This window comes from Strix uralensis, chromosome 4 (genome assembly GCF_047716275.1).
Source record: "Strix uralensis isolate ZFMK-TIS-50842 chromosome 4, bStrUra1, whole genome shotgun sequence".
NCBI classification, from domain to species: domain Eukaryota; kingdom Metazoa; phylum Chordata; class Aves; order Strigiformes; family Strigidae; genus Strix; species Strix uralensis.
In genome coordinates this window covers 113,095,002-113,110,135 of record NC_133975.1, presented here as the reverse complement: position 1 = coordinate 113,110,135, position 15,134 = coordinate 113,095,002, and the positions used below count along the sequence as shown (strand labels likewise).

The window sequence follows — 15,134 nt, the reverse complement described above, 5'->3', positions numbered from 1 at the left end:
AATTTGAGAAATGGAACAAAAAACCTTTGTGTTCTTGTCCTGCTTGAGATTCTTGGCTTGTGTGAGTCAGCATTTCCTTGTCCTTGGGGAAAGGGGAGTATGTTCACATGGTGTCTATGGACACATGGATTCACTGGCTACTTTGTAGCCCTTCTGTAATATTTTACTGTCTGCCACAGTTCAGTAGAGCAAGTAGCGTATGCAATGCCATAAATGAGGAACAAGGCAAATGCCTTCGTTTCTGTTCTTCTGCTAGTTACTTATATATGTAAAAGTATTAAAAAAAAAAATGGCCATGCTGTCATATGAACAGTTCAGAACAGCTGAGCAGTTGTTCCTGTTTCCATGTTGCTCAGGATTTTCATGGTCTAGGTTGTATTCTTTTCTGGTATTCTCTCTTATATACTTGAAAACTTTACTTATTTAGTTACTCCTCATGGAGATGCCCATCTATGCTTTCTCTGGCTCAAGTGTTTATTTTTTTTTTTTAAAAAAAGGAGATAAAAAAAAAAAGAGAGATTTGGAAAAACCTAAACCGTGATGAATATTCATATTGCATGTACCATGGTTGATTTATATAGTGGTGTAACAGTTTTTTTCTTCCTGTGTAAATAATCACTATCACTTTATCTGTTCCGTCTGCCACAGAGCTGATGTTTTTAATTGTGCCCTAGTATAATCCTTTAATCTTTCTGGTATAACTAGAATTTGTTATGGAAGTTCCATTACTTTCTTCCCAAAATCAAGTTTTTGTTGTGTGAGCATGTATGAGAGAGAAATTTAATTCAGACTACAAATGGTATTATTTTTTTTCTAAGACTTAACTATTTTCTTCTGATTTTTGTGCTCTTGTTTCAGCACACACAACGCAATTTACTCAGCCAGGCTGGTCATACTTGCAAGTGGATGGACACTTACAAGGAGGTGGCAGTTTTGTAGCTCTGACAGATGGCCTAGGAAACCTTACCATTATCATTGAAACTATGGTATGTGCATCAGTGATTCCGATGAACTAGAAAAGATAAAGGAAATGTTTTGTTATGAAGAACCTGTTTTGATTTATGTAGTTCAAAATCTGTGAATATGTTCTTTGATGCTTGTAGTTTTGTTAATGAGAGCACTAGAGGTCTTTTTTTCTATCTAAACTTTGAATAGCTAGTTGAATCTTCCTGGAGACCAATGTATATGTCATCTTTATATCACATTGTTTTTGATGACATGCTCTGGGGGAAATGAAATCATGTGCTTTTCTTTAAACAGTATTCAAAATAAAATTATTAAACTAGTATAATTGCAGTTTTCATGAAGATAACAGTGAAATAATTAATTGCAAATTGATCCTATGTTACTTTTTTAATTACGATTCATGCTATATGTTTTTCATGAACATTGCTATACAATACATTCCAGTAATGTATGTTCATTCCATTACATTTATTTTTTTCTTCAGACTCATAATCGCTCTCAATGTATCAGGCCTCCACTACCTCATTTCAGTGTGACACCTCAGAGAGCAACTTTCTACCTCAAAGGGTCATTTGTAAGTAGATCTTGAATACATTTGATCAGTCTTGTAAAGTGAATTGCTATCTATGATCAAATACACATAAGACAGTATCACAGGTTAGCAAGAAATTGGAGTTCTGTATTGAAGGGATACCACTGTTGCTAATAGAGAAGTTAAAGATTGCATGTGTGATTGCAATGCTTCTGTCTTTATAAGCAACATTACTACATGTTAGGACAATGGCTTATTGATGTATAATCTGTGAAAAGATAAGCCATATGTAATGGCTAGCTGAATAGAGTGGTGGCCTTTAATGTGATCAACAGCTCTAAAATAACAAAAATTAGACACCCTTAAAGGACTGATATTTCTCAAGATGAATATTCAAGGGGTTTTTTTGTGGGTTTTTTGTTTGTGTTTTTTTATTTTATATTGTGTTTCATTGCAGTATATGGTGGAAACACTTCAAGTGTGGCATTCTAGACTTGGTTTTGAATCTGGAAACTCTAGTCTTTTCCAGCAACTCCATCCTGTGAAGGTAAGTCGAACAGTTTTAATTACTCTCTCTGCAATTTCAGGTGTTTCTTCTCCCTTTGCTGGAACTCCTGGACTTTCATGCCTGAACTGTATAATTAGGGCTTGTTTTATTAGCTCCATTTGGCTACAATTTTACTAGCTGTATACAAGCTTACCTGGAGGTAATAAAGAGTTTGAGGGAAGGGGGTTTTCCAAATTGCTCAGAGATAGGAAATGCTGAGGCAAGAAGACAGGATTTTTGCCTTAAATCAGGACTTCAGATGATTTCCTTTAATTCAGGAACTTGGGTATTTTGTTATTTAGTTGTTCTATTTTTGCAGCTTGAGCTTTCTTTAATTCCAGGTGTGGAAGGGAAGTTTTTCTTTAGATCTAAATATGAATGAAGTCTACACTTTAACCACGCTCAAGACAGGGCAGAAATGTGGTTACCCAGAGCCTCCACCACCTCAGCCCTTTCCTTCAAATTACAAAGATGATTTCAATATTCGTAAGTCAGAATTCTCTTATCCAAAATCTTGATTCACAGAGAGAGATAGTTTTAATGTAGAAAGGCAATAACGAATATGAGTCCTCTAAGTGACATGAAATAGTCTGAATATGTGTTTTACTTTTGTTTATTTATATCTGCTTTCCAACAGCTTACACCTCTATATCTCACTTGCAATGAGGTGTATTTAATTCTGTGTCTTAATTGTGTGGTCTCTAATAGTTTTAATTTTGATGCAAATGATAGCTCATAACTATAGCGAACTAGGTTTTAGAAAGAAGATAAGGAAGAAGGTAATTTTACTTTTTCATATGTTTGCAAAAATTTGGGGTCTGCTTAAAACCAAAACCAACTAAACTGACCTTCCAACTCTCAAAACTTCAGTTTTGGAGACTGCTTTGATAGAGCAAGTAGAAATTCTGGAGAATATTTTCAGAGGAAATTTCTGAAAACAAGAGTACACAGAAGAAAAATAATGTTTTGGTATTGATATGTATTTTGTTTTCTGAATAGGTAATCCACCTTTCAGTGAAGCCCCAAATTTTGCAGATCAGACAGGTGTATTTGAATACTTCATAAATGCTTCTGACCCAGGAGATCATGTGTTCACGCTCCGTCAGGTGGTGGTTCAGCGACCCATCACTTGGGCATCTGATGCAGACCAGACCATCAGTCTCATAGGAAATTTTCAGTGGTATGTAAATACTATTTTCTAGTGATATTTGGGGAAATGCCTTCGTTACCAGTATGAGTTATGATCAGTTAATCTGTTTTAAGCTTCATTTCTGCTGGACAGAGAGTTTTTGCATTCAGACTCTCTGTAGACGTGTAGAAATGATGACTTAAAGGGACTTCCAAAAGTCACTGAGACCTGTTCAGGGCTAATGCCAGCTGTAAGAGATCAACTATGTCTTTGTCTAAATGAGTCTTAAAAACACCCAAGGACGGAGAGTCTACCACAGCTTCTTGGTACCTTAGCCCACTGCTGTACTATCTTGGAAATTTTTTTCCTAATGTCCTGCTGGGCATATTTGCTGTTTTTTCAGAATAATGGATCTGGGTTGGCATACTAGAAAGACCGAGTCAAAATCCTAATTCAAAATGTGCACTAAGTTTCAATACATTTTTAAATGGGTCAAAAAAATTGATTCAGTTTAGATTACTTAGTCGTGAGTTGTCTTGCTTGATTGTTAGTGATTTGATCAATCTCATATCAATGAGATAGACTGGGAGTTAATTCAGTTATATTTGTTGCAGACTGCCATCTTCTGAGCAGTTCCTAGAACTGTGTGGATTTGATTCAACTGCTACTTAAAACAGTTTTATTTCTGGGTAAACATAACTGAGATTTACTGATTTGATAAGAGTATGGTTATGGTTGCAATTCTTTCTAGGAGCTATAATGATGGTAATTTGGAATCAAGCAGCATATTGTAGCATAATATTTATTTAAAATTAAAAAGCATTTGGTAAAGAGCCTGTTAACTAATTGGTTTAGTAATAGTAAGTAATAATAAACTGTATGCTTAAAACTTTTTCTTCTGTTTGGAAGTCTACCTTAAATTCTTCTGATATGTTCTTTAAAATAGCCATTCTGTCAGGTTTTTTTCACTTTGATTAGATCATTGATCCCCCAAGTACTTCTTCAGAACATTCTTCATGCTTCTAATTTCTGGCCTGGACAAGTGATTGAATCACTTTGCTCTGAAACCTTGAATAATACCACCATCTTGTGGCTGGAGATTGTTCTTCAGTTACCTGATATTTTCTTCCGCAGCCTTCTGTTAAGCAAAGTCTCGTATTCCCCCTATAATCAACTTTCCCTTATTGAATAGACTGTATTCAGTGATCCCTATAACAGCTACACAGGATGTATTCTTAAATTACAGTACTGAGATTCCTAAAAACTTCCTATTATTTCATTTTAGTTCCATTTCTTTCTCAATTTTCATCTTGTTTTCAGGACCAAGCTTGCTTCCTGAATATTCAGCTGATTATTCAAGTTACTGATCCATAACTTTTCATAATAGTCTTCAATTTTAGGCCCTCTGATTTGTTTGCTTCATCCTCAGTTTAAGGCTCATTTTGTCCTAGGAAGATGTTTTCAACATCATAGTGTATGCTATTGAAATACTGAACCAATCTTGTATTGAATTTCTGTGTGGAATGATATTTGACTTCAGTCATCAATGGCAATTTAGTATGATTAAACTTCAGGATTACTTAGTTGATTTTAGTTTGGATTTTAGTGTCGTGCTTGTGAAAGCTTTTTGTTTCTACTACTGAATTTGTTTATGTTTTGCTCTGATAGTTTTATTGAACCTAACTCTATCCTGAAAATATTACTATTTAACTCATTCTACATTGCTTCCAATTGCTTTATTATGGCTTAAGATCTGGAGTCTCTTGTTTAATACATAGGGAAGCAAGAAAGAAATCTTGTTTGTGTAATGAATATGTATCCCACAATCTGATACTTCTAATAGCATTACATTAGAATGAAATCTCAGGTCTTTCCTACTATTATGTAAGAGGTGGGGAGAAGAGTTGCTGAGCTGATGTCATAGAGAGTCTTTTCACATTCTGTAAGTAATCATAGATAATTAGAAACTTCCTAAATATGCGACCTTGTGGCTGTATCAGTATTGCAAGTTGTTTCAGACATGGCATGTAGATTTTTTTATTTGAATGTACATTAAGAGAGGTAAAGAATGCTTTTAATTTCTATTGTTAAAAGGCTTGTAATGTGACTTTGAAACGGGGGAAGTTGTGTAAACTTTTTAGGTGCCATTTGACTGTTCTGGTATTCCTTTTGCTTTATTCTCCTTTACAGCTGTCATTATATCTATAACATGGTGCTCTACTGTTGAGCTGAAGTATCACCTCAGGAAAATCAAATAATTTCAACGTATTTGGACGTTTTATTTAAAAAATAAATGGGCAAGAGATCTGGATTACTTAAGACTTTGCCTGCATTAAAAATCCTAGAGAGATCATCGAATCATAGAATGGTTTGGGTTGGAAGGCACTTTAAAGATCATGTACTTCCAACCCCACTGCCATGGGGAGCGACACCTTCCACTAGATCAGGTTGCTCAAAGCCCCATCCAACCTGGCCTTGAACACTTCCAGGGAGGGGGCAGCCACAACTTCTCTGGACAACCTCTTCCAGTGTCTCACCACCCTCACAGTAAAGAATTTCTTCTTTATGTCTAATCTAAATCTTCCCTCTTTCAGTTTCAAACTGTTACCCCTCATCCTATCACTACACTCCCTGATAAAGAGTCCTTCCCCATCTTTCCTGTAGGCCCCCTTTAAGTACTGAAAGGCTGCTATAAGGTCACCCCGGAGACCTTCTCCAGGCTGAACAACCCCAACTCTCTCAGCCTGTCCTCATAAGGGAGGTGCTTCAGCCCCCTGATCATCTTCGTGGCCTCCACTGGACCCGCCCCAACATGTCCATGTCCTGCTTACATTGTGGGCCCCAGAGCTGGACATGGTACTCCAGGTGGGATCTCATGAGAACAGAGTAGAGGGGGAGAATCACCTCCCTTGACCTGCTGGCCACACTTCTCTTGATGCAGCCCAGGATACAGTTGGCTTTCTGGGCTGTGAGTGCACATTGCTGGCTCATAGTCAGTTTTCCATCCACTGATACCCCCAAGTCCTTCTCCTCAGGGCTGCTCTCAATCCACTCATTGCCCAGCCTGTATTTGTGCTTGGGATTGCCTCGACCCATGTGCAGGACCTTGCACTTGGCCTTGTTGAACTTCATGAGGTTTGCACAGGCCCACCTCTCCAGCCTGTCCAGGTCCCTCTGGATGGCACATCCCTTCCCTCCAGTGTGTTGACTGCACCATGCAGCTGGGTGTCATTGGCAAACTTGCTGAGGGTGCACTCAATCCCACTGTCCATGTCGTCAACAAAGATGTTAAACAGCGCCAGTCCCAGTACTGACTCCTGAGGAATGCCACTCCTCATTGCTCTCCACTTGGACATTGAGCCGCTGACCGCAACAAAGATGAAATTTAGGAGGTATGGTGCTATGACCTTGAATTTTGAATTTGATGTAGTTATCTAAAAACAACTTTTCACTTTGCAGACCTGAAAGTTTTTCTGTGAAGATGCAAACCTTCGGTGTGAGTTTTTTTTGGGTTTTGTTTTTTTAAGTAATTAATTGAAAGTTGTTGACAATACACTTTTTGTTGTTGGTTTCTGAGAAGAATTGCTCTTTGCAAGAAAATCTTCGGACTCGCAGGTGGGGAAACAACCAGTCTGACAAGTCCTGTGCATCTCGCATCTGTAGGTCACAATTAGGATTGATAAATCTTTCTTCAAAAAGGTTCCTGTACTACATAGGGAATATTCTTATACCTACTGCCTGCTCAAAAAAAATCAATTCCTTGCTTGTTAAAACACTATACTTCTCTTACAGGGTAAACATGACTGTCACTTGTGACATCTACATAGAAAAACAACGTGACGGGGGGGTGTTTATTGCAGGAAGAGTCGACAATGGTGGGATATATGTTCGACGTACCAAAGGAGTTTTCTTCTGGGTTTTTGCAGATGGCACCTACAGAGTCACTGGTGACCTAGGTAAGCAGCTCTTTGCTAAAGTGGATGCTGACATATGGACATGTAATTTTGATAGCTTTGGTAAAAATGACTAACATTCAGGTTTTGTAATTCATTTGTCATCACAATGAATGTAATCCATTGTGCTCTAATGATGGCCACATTTTGTATGTGAAGAGAGCATCTGAACGCTACTGGCAGGACTACTTCTCAGTCTCAGCTTTCTGGATTTTTTTTTTTTTCCTGCTGATAAAACTTATTTTACACTAGCAAATGTAAATTATTTTGCTTTTCATAAATACTCTGATACAGTATTAATTACAGAAAGTCTTGATCTGTATTCTTTCACTACACCTAAAAAGAAAATCTTGCTTGAAATGCAGTGGCCTGTCTTGTCGAGCAGTGCAAGTCGATGTACATACGTTTGGCTTGGGTGATGATGATGAGTGGCTTGCTGTTTCCACAAATTATGCATTCGGTGCTCAGTGGAGTGAGAGCATGTTCTGCTTGTGATGCTAACTTTCATATGTGTTCATCTACAGAGTGCTTGACAGACACATAGAAGTGTATGTCATAATACTTCAATAGCTAAAAATTCTTTTTAATTTGCTTTGAAATAGTGGCAGATTTTGTTGTTTAAATGCATTTCCTATCACTTCACGAGTATAAATTAAAACTTTTGTATTTTCTGATGAGTCAAATGCAACTTCTAGGTCTATGGTATATCTGATATGAAGACAGCTTGTAATGACCCATTTTACACTGTACTGGACGTTAAAAATAGTCTCTTCTATTTGGTAGCTGTAGTTTCTCATTTGTCATTTTGTTGTTCTGTATTGTTGTTTTTTTTTTCTTTTTTACCATGTATGGATAGCATAAAGAAGGCTTTACATTATCTTCTCTTAACATACTAGTGCTCCCTAGGGAAACTTCACAATGTCTAACTGCACAGCAACTTAATTTCAGCTGTATGGAAAAACATATTCATGTTTAGGATTGACTCCAGTATTTATTTTTAATAAGACATAACAGCATTACCCAATTAGTTTCTCAGGCTGTCAGAAATAATTTTTCCTAGATGAAATGAGAGGATTTTGATTAACCACCTCATTATTTCAGACTATTGCACAACATGATAATTTTTTTCTGTACAGCTATTTTCAGTGATCCCTATATTTTTCTAGAAGGGAGCCTTAATGTTAAATTAACTTGCAGCTAAAACTGTCTACTGAATAATTGAAGATTCTATTTGTAGCACTTAACTTTTTTCCAGGTCTTCCATCCAGGTGTCAGTCACACCCAGTTCTTGCTTATCTTGAATTTTGACTAGAATTAAGCAACACGATGATGTGGCAACTCAAACCCTCTGATTTAAAAAAGTTCTAATACAAACAACGAGATTATGAAACAAGCAGAGCAATAGCTACTGTCACACTTTATAAACCCATACTCTCAATAGAGGGAATCCTTATCTCAGTCCAAATTCTTAAGAGCATTGGAGATTGCACTGGAAAAAAAGTTCTGGCAAAGCAGGAGAGTGCACTGATAATGTAGAGTCCAGGTTTGTGTGTTAAGCCTTCTGTGCTGCAGTTGAAATTGGTAAGATGACAGTTCTGAATGCTTCTGAAAAATAAGTATTATTTTCCTTTTGCTGGCTTGGTATTTATCAGTCTCAGCAAAGGGATGAAACAACACTTTTCTAACCTTAAGCATGTTTTGCAGCTGGAGAAGAAATACTAATGAAAGGACTTTCTGGTGTCCGGGATAACGCGTGGCACACACTTACTCTCAACATTCAGGTAAGGACACAGGCAAAAAGCTAGAAAGCGAGTTGTGAAACTTCCAGTCCTAAATGGTTTAGACAAAGCTATGCTATACTATTGTCTACTTGCATTAGTTTGCCCTATCTAAAAATAATATCTGTTATTTTAAACAAATATTAAAATACCATACCAAGTTCTGCTGCCTGTATTTTTAGAGATCTTGAGAAACTGGAGAGTGTATAGAAAATAACTGGAAAGATGAGTTGAAAACTGGAGATAGGAGGGCTAGATAGGCAAATCTTTTGTTTAACCTAGTGAAAAGATCATGACCTGACTTCCTGTTCTGAAGGCTGTCAGTAAACTACTAAAATCTACTTTACATATACCTGTGCATTTAGCTGGGTGTGACATTGGTGCAAGTAACTAAAAGGTTTTAAGTCCCTCTGCTGAAAGTCCTTTTGCCTAATGTAACCTTTGCAATTGTAACGTAGCCTGAAATGTGAGGAAGCTTGAATCCTAGCTGGCAAGATCATCTACTGAAAGAAACTCCCTTTTAAAGTTATGCACAGAGTCTTTCCCTCATCCTAAAATGTCAGTGAGTATTAGAAGCTGGCTTTTTTTTGTGCTTTCACATTGGGAGACGAAGGGACACTCGTACCCGAGGCATTCACTGGAATGGTTGTAGTTTAGTTTTGGCTTTTGTACACCCACACTTATGACAGGGATACCATCTGTAAATTGGGCCAAAACATTTGCTAATCTCAATGGGTGCTGAAGATTAACATAAATAGTTTAAAATACAGAACAGTGGTGGTAATTTTAAACTGATGATGCTACAAACTTCCATCTGTGTTGTTAAAGTATTTTGTACCAAACATGCATTTGATGTAATGACAGAAGCAGAGCTCTCTTTAAAGAATTATCCCACTGACTCCTTCTTGAAAGGCATTCTTTGCTTTTACCTGTGTCTGTAATTGTCTTTCAGATTAAGAAATACAAGTAAACTGAAGTACTTTCTAAATACTGTTTAGTGGAACACTGGCAAGACAAATTATAAGTTTTCCTGAAACTGTTTTTAATTTTAATGGCAACATGATATTTGAAAGTTCTGCTGTTCCCACTTTCTCTCAGCTTAATGACTAAAATACATCTCTCTTTCCTTTTGACTTTTGCCTAATTCTGCAGAATCAGTGCCAGGTGTATCGTATCCCCTTTAGACAGTTGGGCTGTTTGAGGGAGCCTGACACAAGTGGAAGAGGAAAACCAGTTTACTTTTCAGATTCTACACGGAGTTTGCAAAGCTGTGAGTTAGGGGAAGATGAGCCTTTTATATATTTGCTGTAAAGGCATTAGATCTGTTTCACAGAGCTGATAGGCGCTGGAGGATTCTGTTCAATATTTAGAAGCACCTCTGCGTGGAAAATGTGTGAAATATAGTTGAAAGTTGACTTGACATCTTTCTGCCTTGTCTCTTCTCCCATGTGAGTAGGCTCAGTGTCAACACACTGGATTTTACAAACCTAACTTTTTTGGTTTTTTTTGACAGGGCACTTCTACCTCAGGACTGTTAAATGGTTATCCACTCTGGGAGAATGTCACCATTTCTGAACCAAGTAACGGCTGGGCTGCTATTGGAACTCGCTCGTTTGAGTTTGCACAGTTTGACAACTTTCATGTTGAAGCTAGCTGAGGTGGCTTTTGTGTTTGGAATACCCAATTCTCATATTACTTTGAATAAGAGCCAGTTCAAACTTTGAGGACAATTTTATGCTATGCTGAGATTGATCTGCTGGCAAGGAATCTGAATTTATGTCCTTATTATTTGTTAAAGGTTTATTTTAGTAGGTATCAACATGGCTGTCATTTTATCCCCTGGTTGCTATGGGATTTTTGCCCTTCAATTTTTGGGGCTAAATTTTAGTTCAAGGTAATGATGAAAACAAAATAATGGATTTAAATCTCTTTTAATAACAACGTTTTAACTTCCCAGCTCACTTTTAAGATAACTTCAGAAGTTAACACAAGACAGAGGCATCTCAAGCTGCATTTTTAACACTTACTTGATTGTGTCCATTCCTTTCACTCTGACAGAAAGAATTAAATGCCAGTAAGCCTTATGAGCCAGTGGCCCCATACTTTCGTAGGTCTGTCATTCTCAAATTTAATTTGGATGAAGTACCTAGTTTTTCTGTAGTTAAAAAAAAAGATATGTTTTGTCTGTTTTTCTGCTACAGTCTGAGGTTAGACATTACAGTACTCAAAGTAATCAAATGCACTTGTTCCTGATTACTTCTTCTAACTTTCATTGCCAGCCCTAAAATAAATCATATTTTCAGTGGAATGGAAATGTGCCTTATGGCTGATCAGGCAGTGCAGGATGTGCCTTACTCCTAAACTACCTCCTCTTTCCAAGAGAAGGATTGAAATGGATGAAAAGATACCATAACTTGCAGTTTGCTAGTGATAGCCTTGCGGGGTATTTTGCATGGTGCAAAGAATAAAAACTCTGCATCATGGATGCTGGCAAGAGCTTTTGTGTCAGATCACGTGAAAAAACTGGCCTTTTGTTCTTAGAAACTTGGACAGCCATCTCTCAGTTTTGATGGATCTAAAGTTTAGAGCAGAAAATAATTAAAAGCATAACAATGTTATTTAGCTTATTATATTACTGTAGCACAGAGGAGATACGGATACTATCACATCCTTATATAAACCAAAATTCAAATAAATGTCTTTGCCCTTACGAGTTCATAAAGTAAGTGACAGCGGGTGGATGCAGACAGAATGTTTAGTGTGCCAGGCAGTGATGCTGACCCAGTAGTGTCTGTTTTTAAACTTTTCCTGGGCATCACAGAATAAAGTTCAGAGGGAATTTCAGATCCTTGGGAAAGGAGGGATTCTGTTTTGTTGTTTTTTGGTGTGGGTTGTTTTTTTTTTCCCCCCAAGTTACTGTGCTACAAAAAAATTCATTGAGGTACTGAATGGGATTTCCATCACACGCATTCCAAATTCAGTTGGCTTCTGAATTTTTCTTGTTTGTTCTTGGTCAGTTTGAATGAAGATGATGTCTATTGCCGTAAAAAACATGCCTCTTGTGTCCGTCTACTTTTCACATTCACATTGTGTTTAATTGACAGGCAAGTAGTTCCACAGACTTAATTGGGCACTAATAGCTGTAGGCTATCTGTAGCAGGCAATATCTTGAGAAACAAATTTGCAGTATACTTGAGCTTATACAGATTATTATTCTGGTCCACTTTACTTTGAGGTCTGATTCCAGTGTTAACTTCAGTCTTTGAAGTTGTCATCTAAGTAGAGTTAATGTAATACGAATTATTACTGGAAAATTTTTATAAAGGTTATTTTCCAAATTAGCTTTTGGAGAAAAGATCTCAAAATTCCATCTCTAGAAAGTAAATTTTTTTTATCTTTTAGCTGTTATACTGATACTGCTATTGACTGCTTAAGAATCAATTATATGTGCAAGTTTCATACATCCTAGTAACCTTGAAAAATGGTCCAAACCACTAAACTTTAAAACCTTTGTAGAATGCTTCCAAATATTAAGTAATTATTTACTTAAATGGGTGAAAAATGAAAGCAATTTTTCCACTTCAGTTTCATTTGATGGTTGAAGTATGGATGCAAATCTGTTCACTACTTGCTTGATTTCAGAAGGGATGTCACTAGTAACTGCAGATGTGAAGGAATCTAATTTTAGGTCCTCATATTCAAGTAATATGAGTATAGGAGAAGTAGTTCTCAGAATAAACTTATTTCAGCTGTGATGGATTTTCCTAGTAGGATGCTTCTTGGAGACTTCCTGGTAGCTTGTGTGGCTGCAAGCAGTGTTTGTGTAAGAGAGCAGCAATGATGCAGTTATTCCAAAGGAGCTGTCCAGTTTTTTTACCTTTTAATGCACTAGTGTAATAAACTGTACTGTTATATTGTGTACTAAACACAATGTATTTTATCACTGGAAGTGTTGATTTTTTTTTTTCTAATCTTAATTTATAATGTTAGAGGATTAAACTGTTATGAACAGAGTAAGTGATTTAATGGTGATATAGTGTTATTCATCTTTATATGTCTGTAATTCTTCACTCTTCAGCAGGCTGTAATATGTTTGGCAATAACAAGCTGTCAGGTCGTCACTGAGGGGTGGATTTATATTGTTGATTATAAATACTAATCATTCCAAATGGACAAATAAAGCAATTGAAACCCCTTTATTTGTGCAGAATGCTTCTGTAAATGGGTCTTGGTTTTCTCCAGTAAGAAAGCTGACAGTTTTTCCATTGTGATTCCTGATAAATATGCTTGGCATTAGCTTAATTAGGTTGGAAGAGTTTTTCTGATGCTCTGAATAGCCAAACAGGCCTCATTAACAAATATCTCAAAATCTATATGCATTAGGACTTGTGCTGTTGATAAAATGATTTTTTTTTACAGCACTCAATATGCATTTTGCTTCTTTATGAGGGTTTTTTTTTTTTTTGCATTTAGTTAAGGAAATTAAATTATATTTGAGGGCCAGTCATGCAAAACTGCTGAGTACTAAGGTCATCTGAGATTCAGCTGAAAGTCTGTTTCTAGATATGGAAACAGTGCTGTACTTCTAAAGTTTAAATGAGGCTTCTTTACTTTGAATATTCTTTTGAATCTAGTTTCAAATGTGTTGGGTTTTTTTTTCCTAAAATTAAGGGTTCATCTTTAAAAAGAGGTGAGAAATTCCATAGAGCTAGTTATGTTTTCCAGGCCATCATGCCAGTAGATATGAAATAATAAGAGTTCTCTATTCTTAGAGAGGCCAGGAGAGGGGGCAGCAGAACTGCCATCCTGGGCTTCCAAAGGGCTGACTTTGACTTGTTTAGGCAACTGCTTGACAGAATCCCTTGGGAGATGGTCCTGAAGGGTATAGGGGTCCAGGAAGGCTGGACACTCTTTAAGAAGAAAGTCTTAATGGCTCAGGAGCAGGCTGTCCCCAGGTGCTGTAAGAGAAGCTGGCGGCAGAGAAGGCCACCCTGGCTAAACAGGGAGCTTTGGCTGCAACTCAGGGAGAAAAGGAGAGTTTACCTTTGGAAGAAGGGGCTAGCCATTCACAATGATTACAAAGATGCTGTGAGGCTATGCAGGGTGGAAATCAGGAGGTCTAAAGCCCAGCTGGAAATTAATCTGGTTGCAGCAGTCAAAGATAACAAGAAATGTTTCTACAAGTATGTGAACAGCAAAAGAAAGACCAGGGAGAGCCTCCATCCCCTGCTAGATGCAGGAGGAAACATGGCAATGAGTGATGAGGTGTTTAATGCCTTCTTTGCCTCAGTCTTTAATAACAAGACTAGTTGTACTGAGGGAATCCAGCCTCCTCAGCCAGAAGACAGAGACTGGGAGAACAACCCCCCCACAATCCAGGAGGAGATAGTCAGTGACCTACTGCATCACATAGACACACACAAGTCTATGGGACCGGATGGGATACACCCGAGGGTGCTGAAGGAGCTGGCTGGGGTGCTCGGCAAGCCGCTTTCCATCATTTACCAGCAGTCCTGGCTGACTGGGGAGGTCCCAACAGATTGGAAACTGGCCAGTGTGACACCCATGTATAAGACGGGTCGGAAGGATGATCCGGGAAATTACAGGCCTGTCAGCTTGACTTCGGTGCCCGGGAAGCTGATGGAGCAGCTCATCCTGAGTACCATCATACAACACATGCGGGACAACCAGACGATCAGGCCCAGTCAGCATGGGTTTATGAAAGGTAGGTCCTGCTTGACAAACCTGATCTCCTTCTGTGACAGTGACCTGCTTATTGGATGAGGGAAAGGCTGTGGATGTTGTCTACCTTGACTTTAGTAAGGCCTTTGACACCGTTTCTCACAGCATTCTCCTGGTGAAACTGGCTGCTTGTGGCTTGGATGGGCACAGGCTTTGCTGGGTAAAAAACTGTCTGGATGGCCGGGCCCAAAGAGTTGTGGTGAACGGAGTTAAATCCAGTTGGCGGCCGGTCACGAGTGGTGTCCCCCAGGGCTCGGTTTTGGGGCCACTCCTGTTTAACATCTTTATTGATGACCTAGACGAGGGGATCGAGTGCACCCTCAGTAAGTTTGCAGACAACACCAAGTTGGGTGGGAGTGTTGATCTGCTCGAGGGTAGGGAGGCTCTGCAGAGAGACCTGGACAGGCTGGAGTGATGGGCCAAGGCCAACTGTAGGAGTTTCAATAAGGCCAAATGCCGGGTGCTGCACTTTGGCCACAACAACCCC

The 15,134-nt window shown here is 38.2% G+C and overlaps 1 protein-coding gene across 4 annotated transcripts in view; it reads left to right on the top strand.

Annotated features, from left to right (window-relative positions):
* GALC (galactosylceramidase) overlaps window positions 1-13,104 on the top strand; it is a 40,751-nt gene extending 27,647 nt beyond the window's left edge. For 2 of the 4 annotated variants that reach the window (XM_074868550.1, XM_074868551.1), the window contains exons 10-17: window positions 859-986; window positions 1,451-1,540; window positions 1,956-2,045; window positions 2,387-2,531; window positions 3,045-3,225; window positions 6,967-7,130; window positions 8,832-8,908; window positions 10,419-13,104. In XM_074868550.1, the coding sequence (XP_074724651.1) occupies window positions 859-986; window positions 1,451-1,540; window positions 1,956-2,045; window positions 2,387-2,531; window positions 3,045-3,225; window positions 6,967-7,130; window positions 8,832-8,908; window positions 10,419-10,562 (1,019 nt within the window). In that variant the 3' untranslated portion in view covers window positions 10,563-13,104. Of the gene's footprint in view, window positions 1-858; window positions 987-1,450; window positions 1,541-1,955; window positions 2,046-2,386; window positions 2,532-3,044; window positions 3,226-5,364; window positions 6,500-6,966; window positions 7,131-8,831; window positions 8,909-10,418 lie in introns of those variants that run through there. The other 2 variants (XR_012628939.1, XM_074868552.1) reach the window with 2 other exon arrangements.
* The last annotated feature ends 2,030 nt before the right edge of the window (window positions 13,105-15,134 follow it).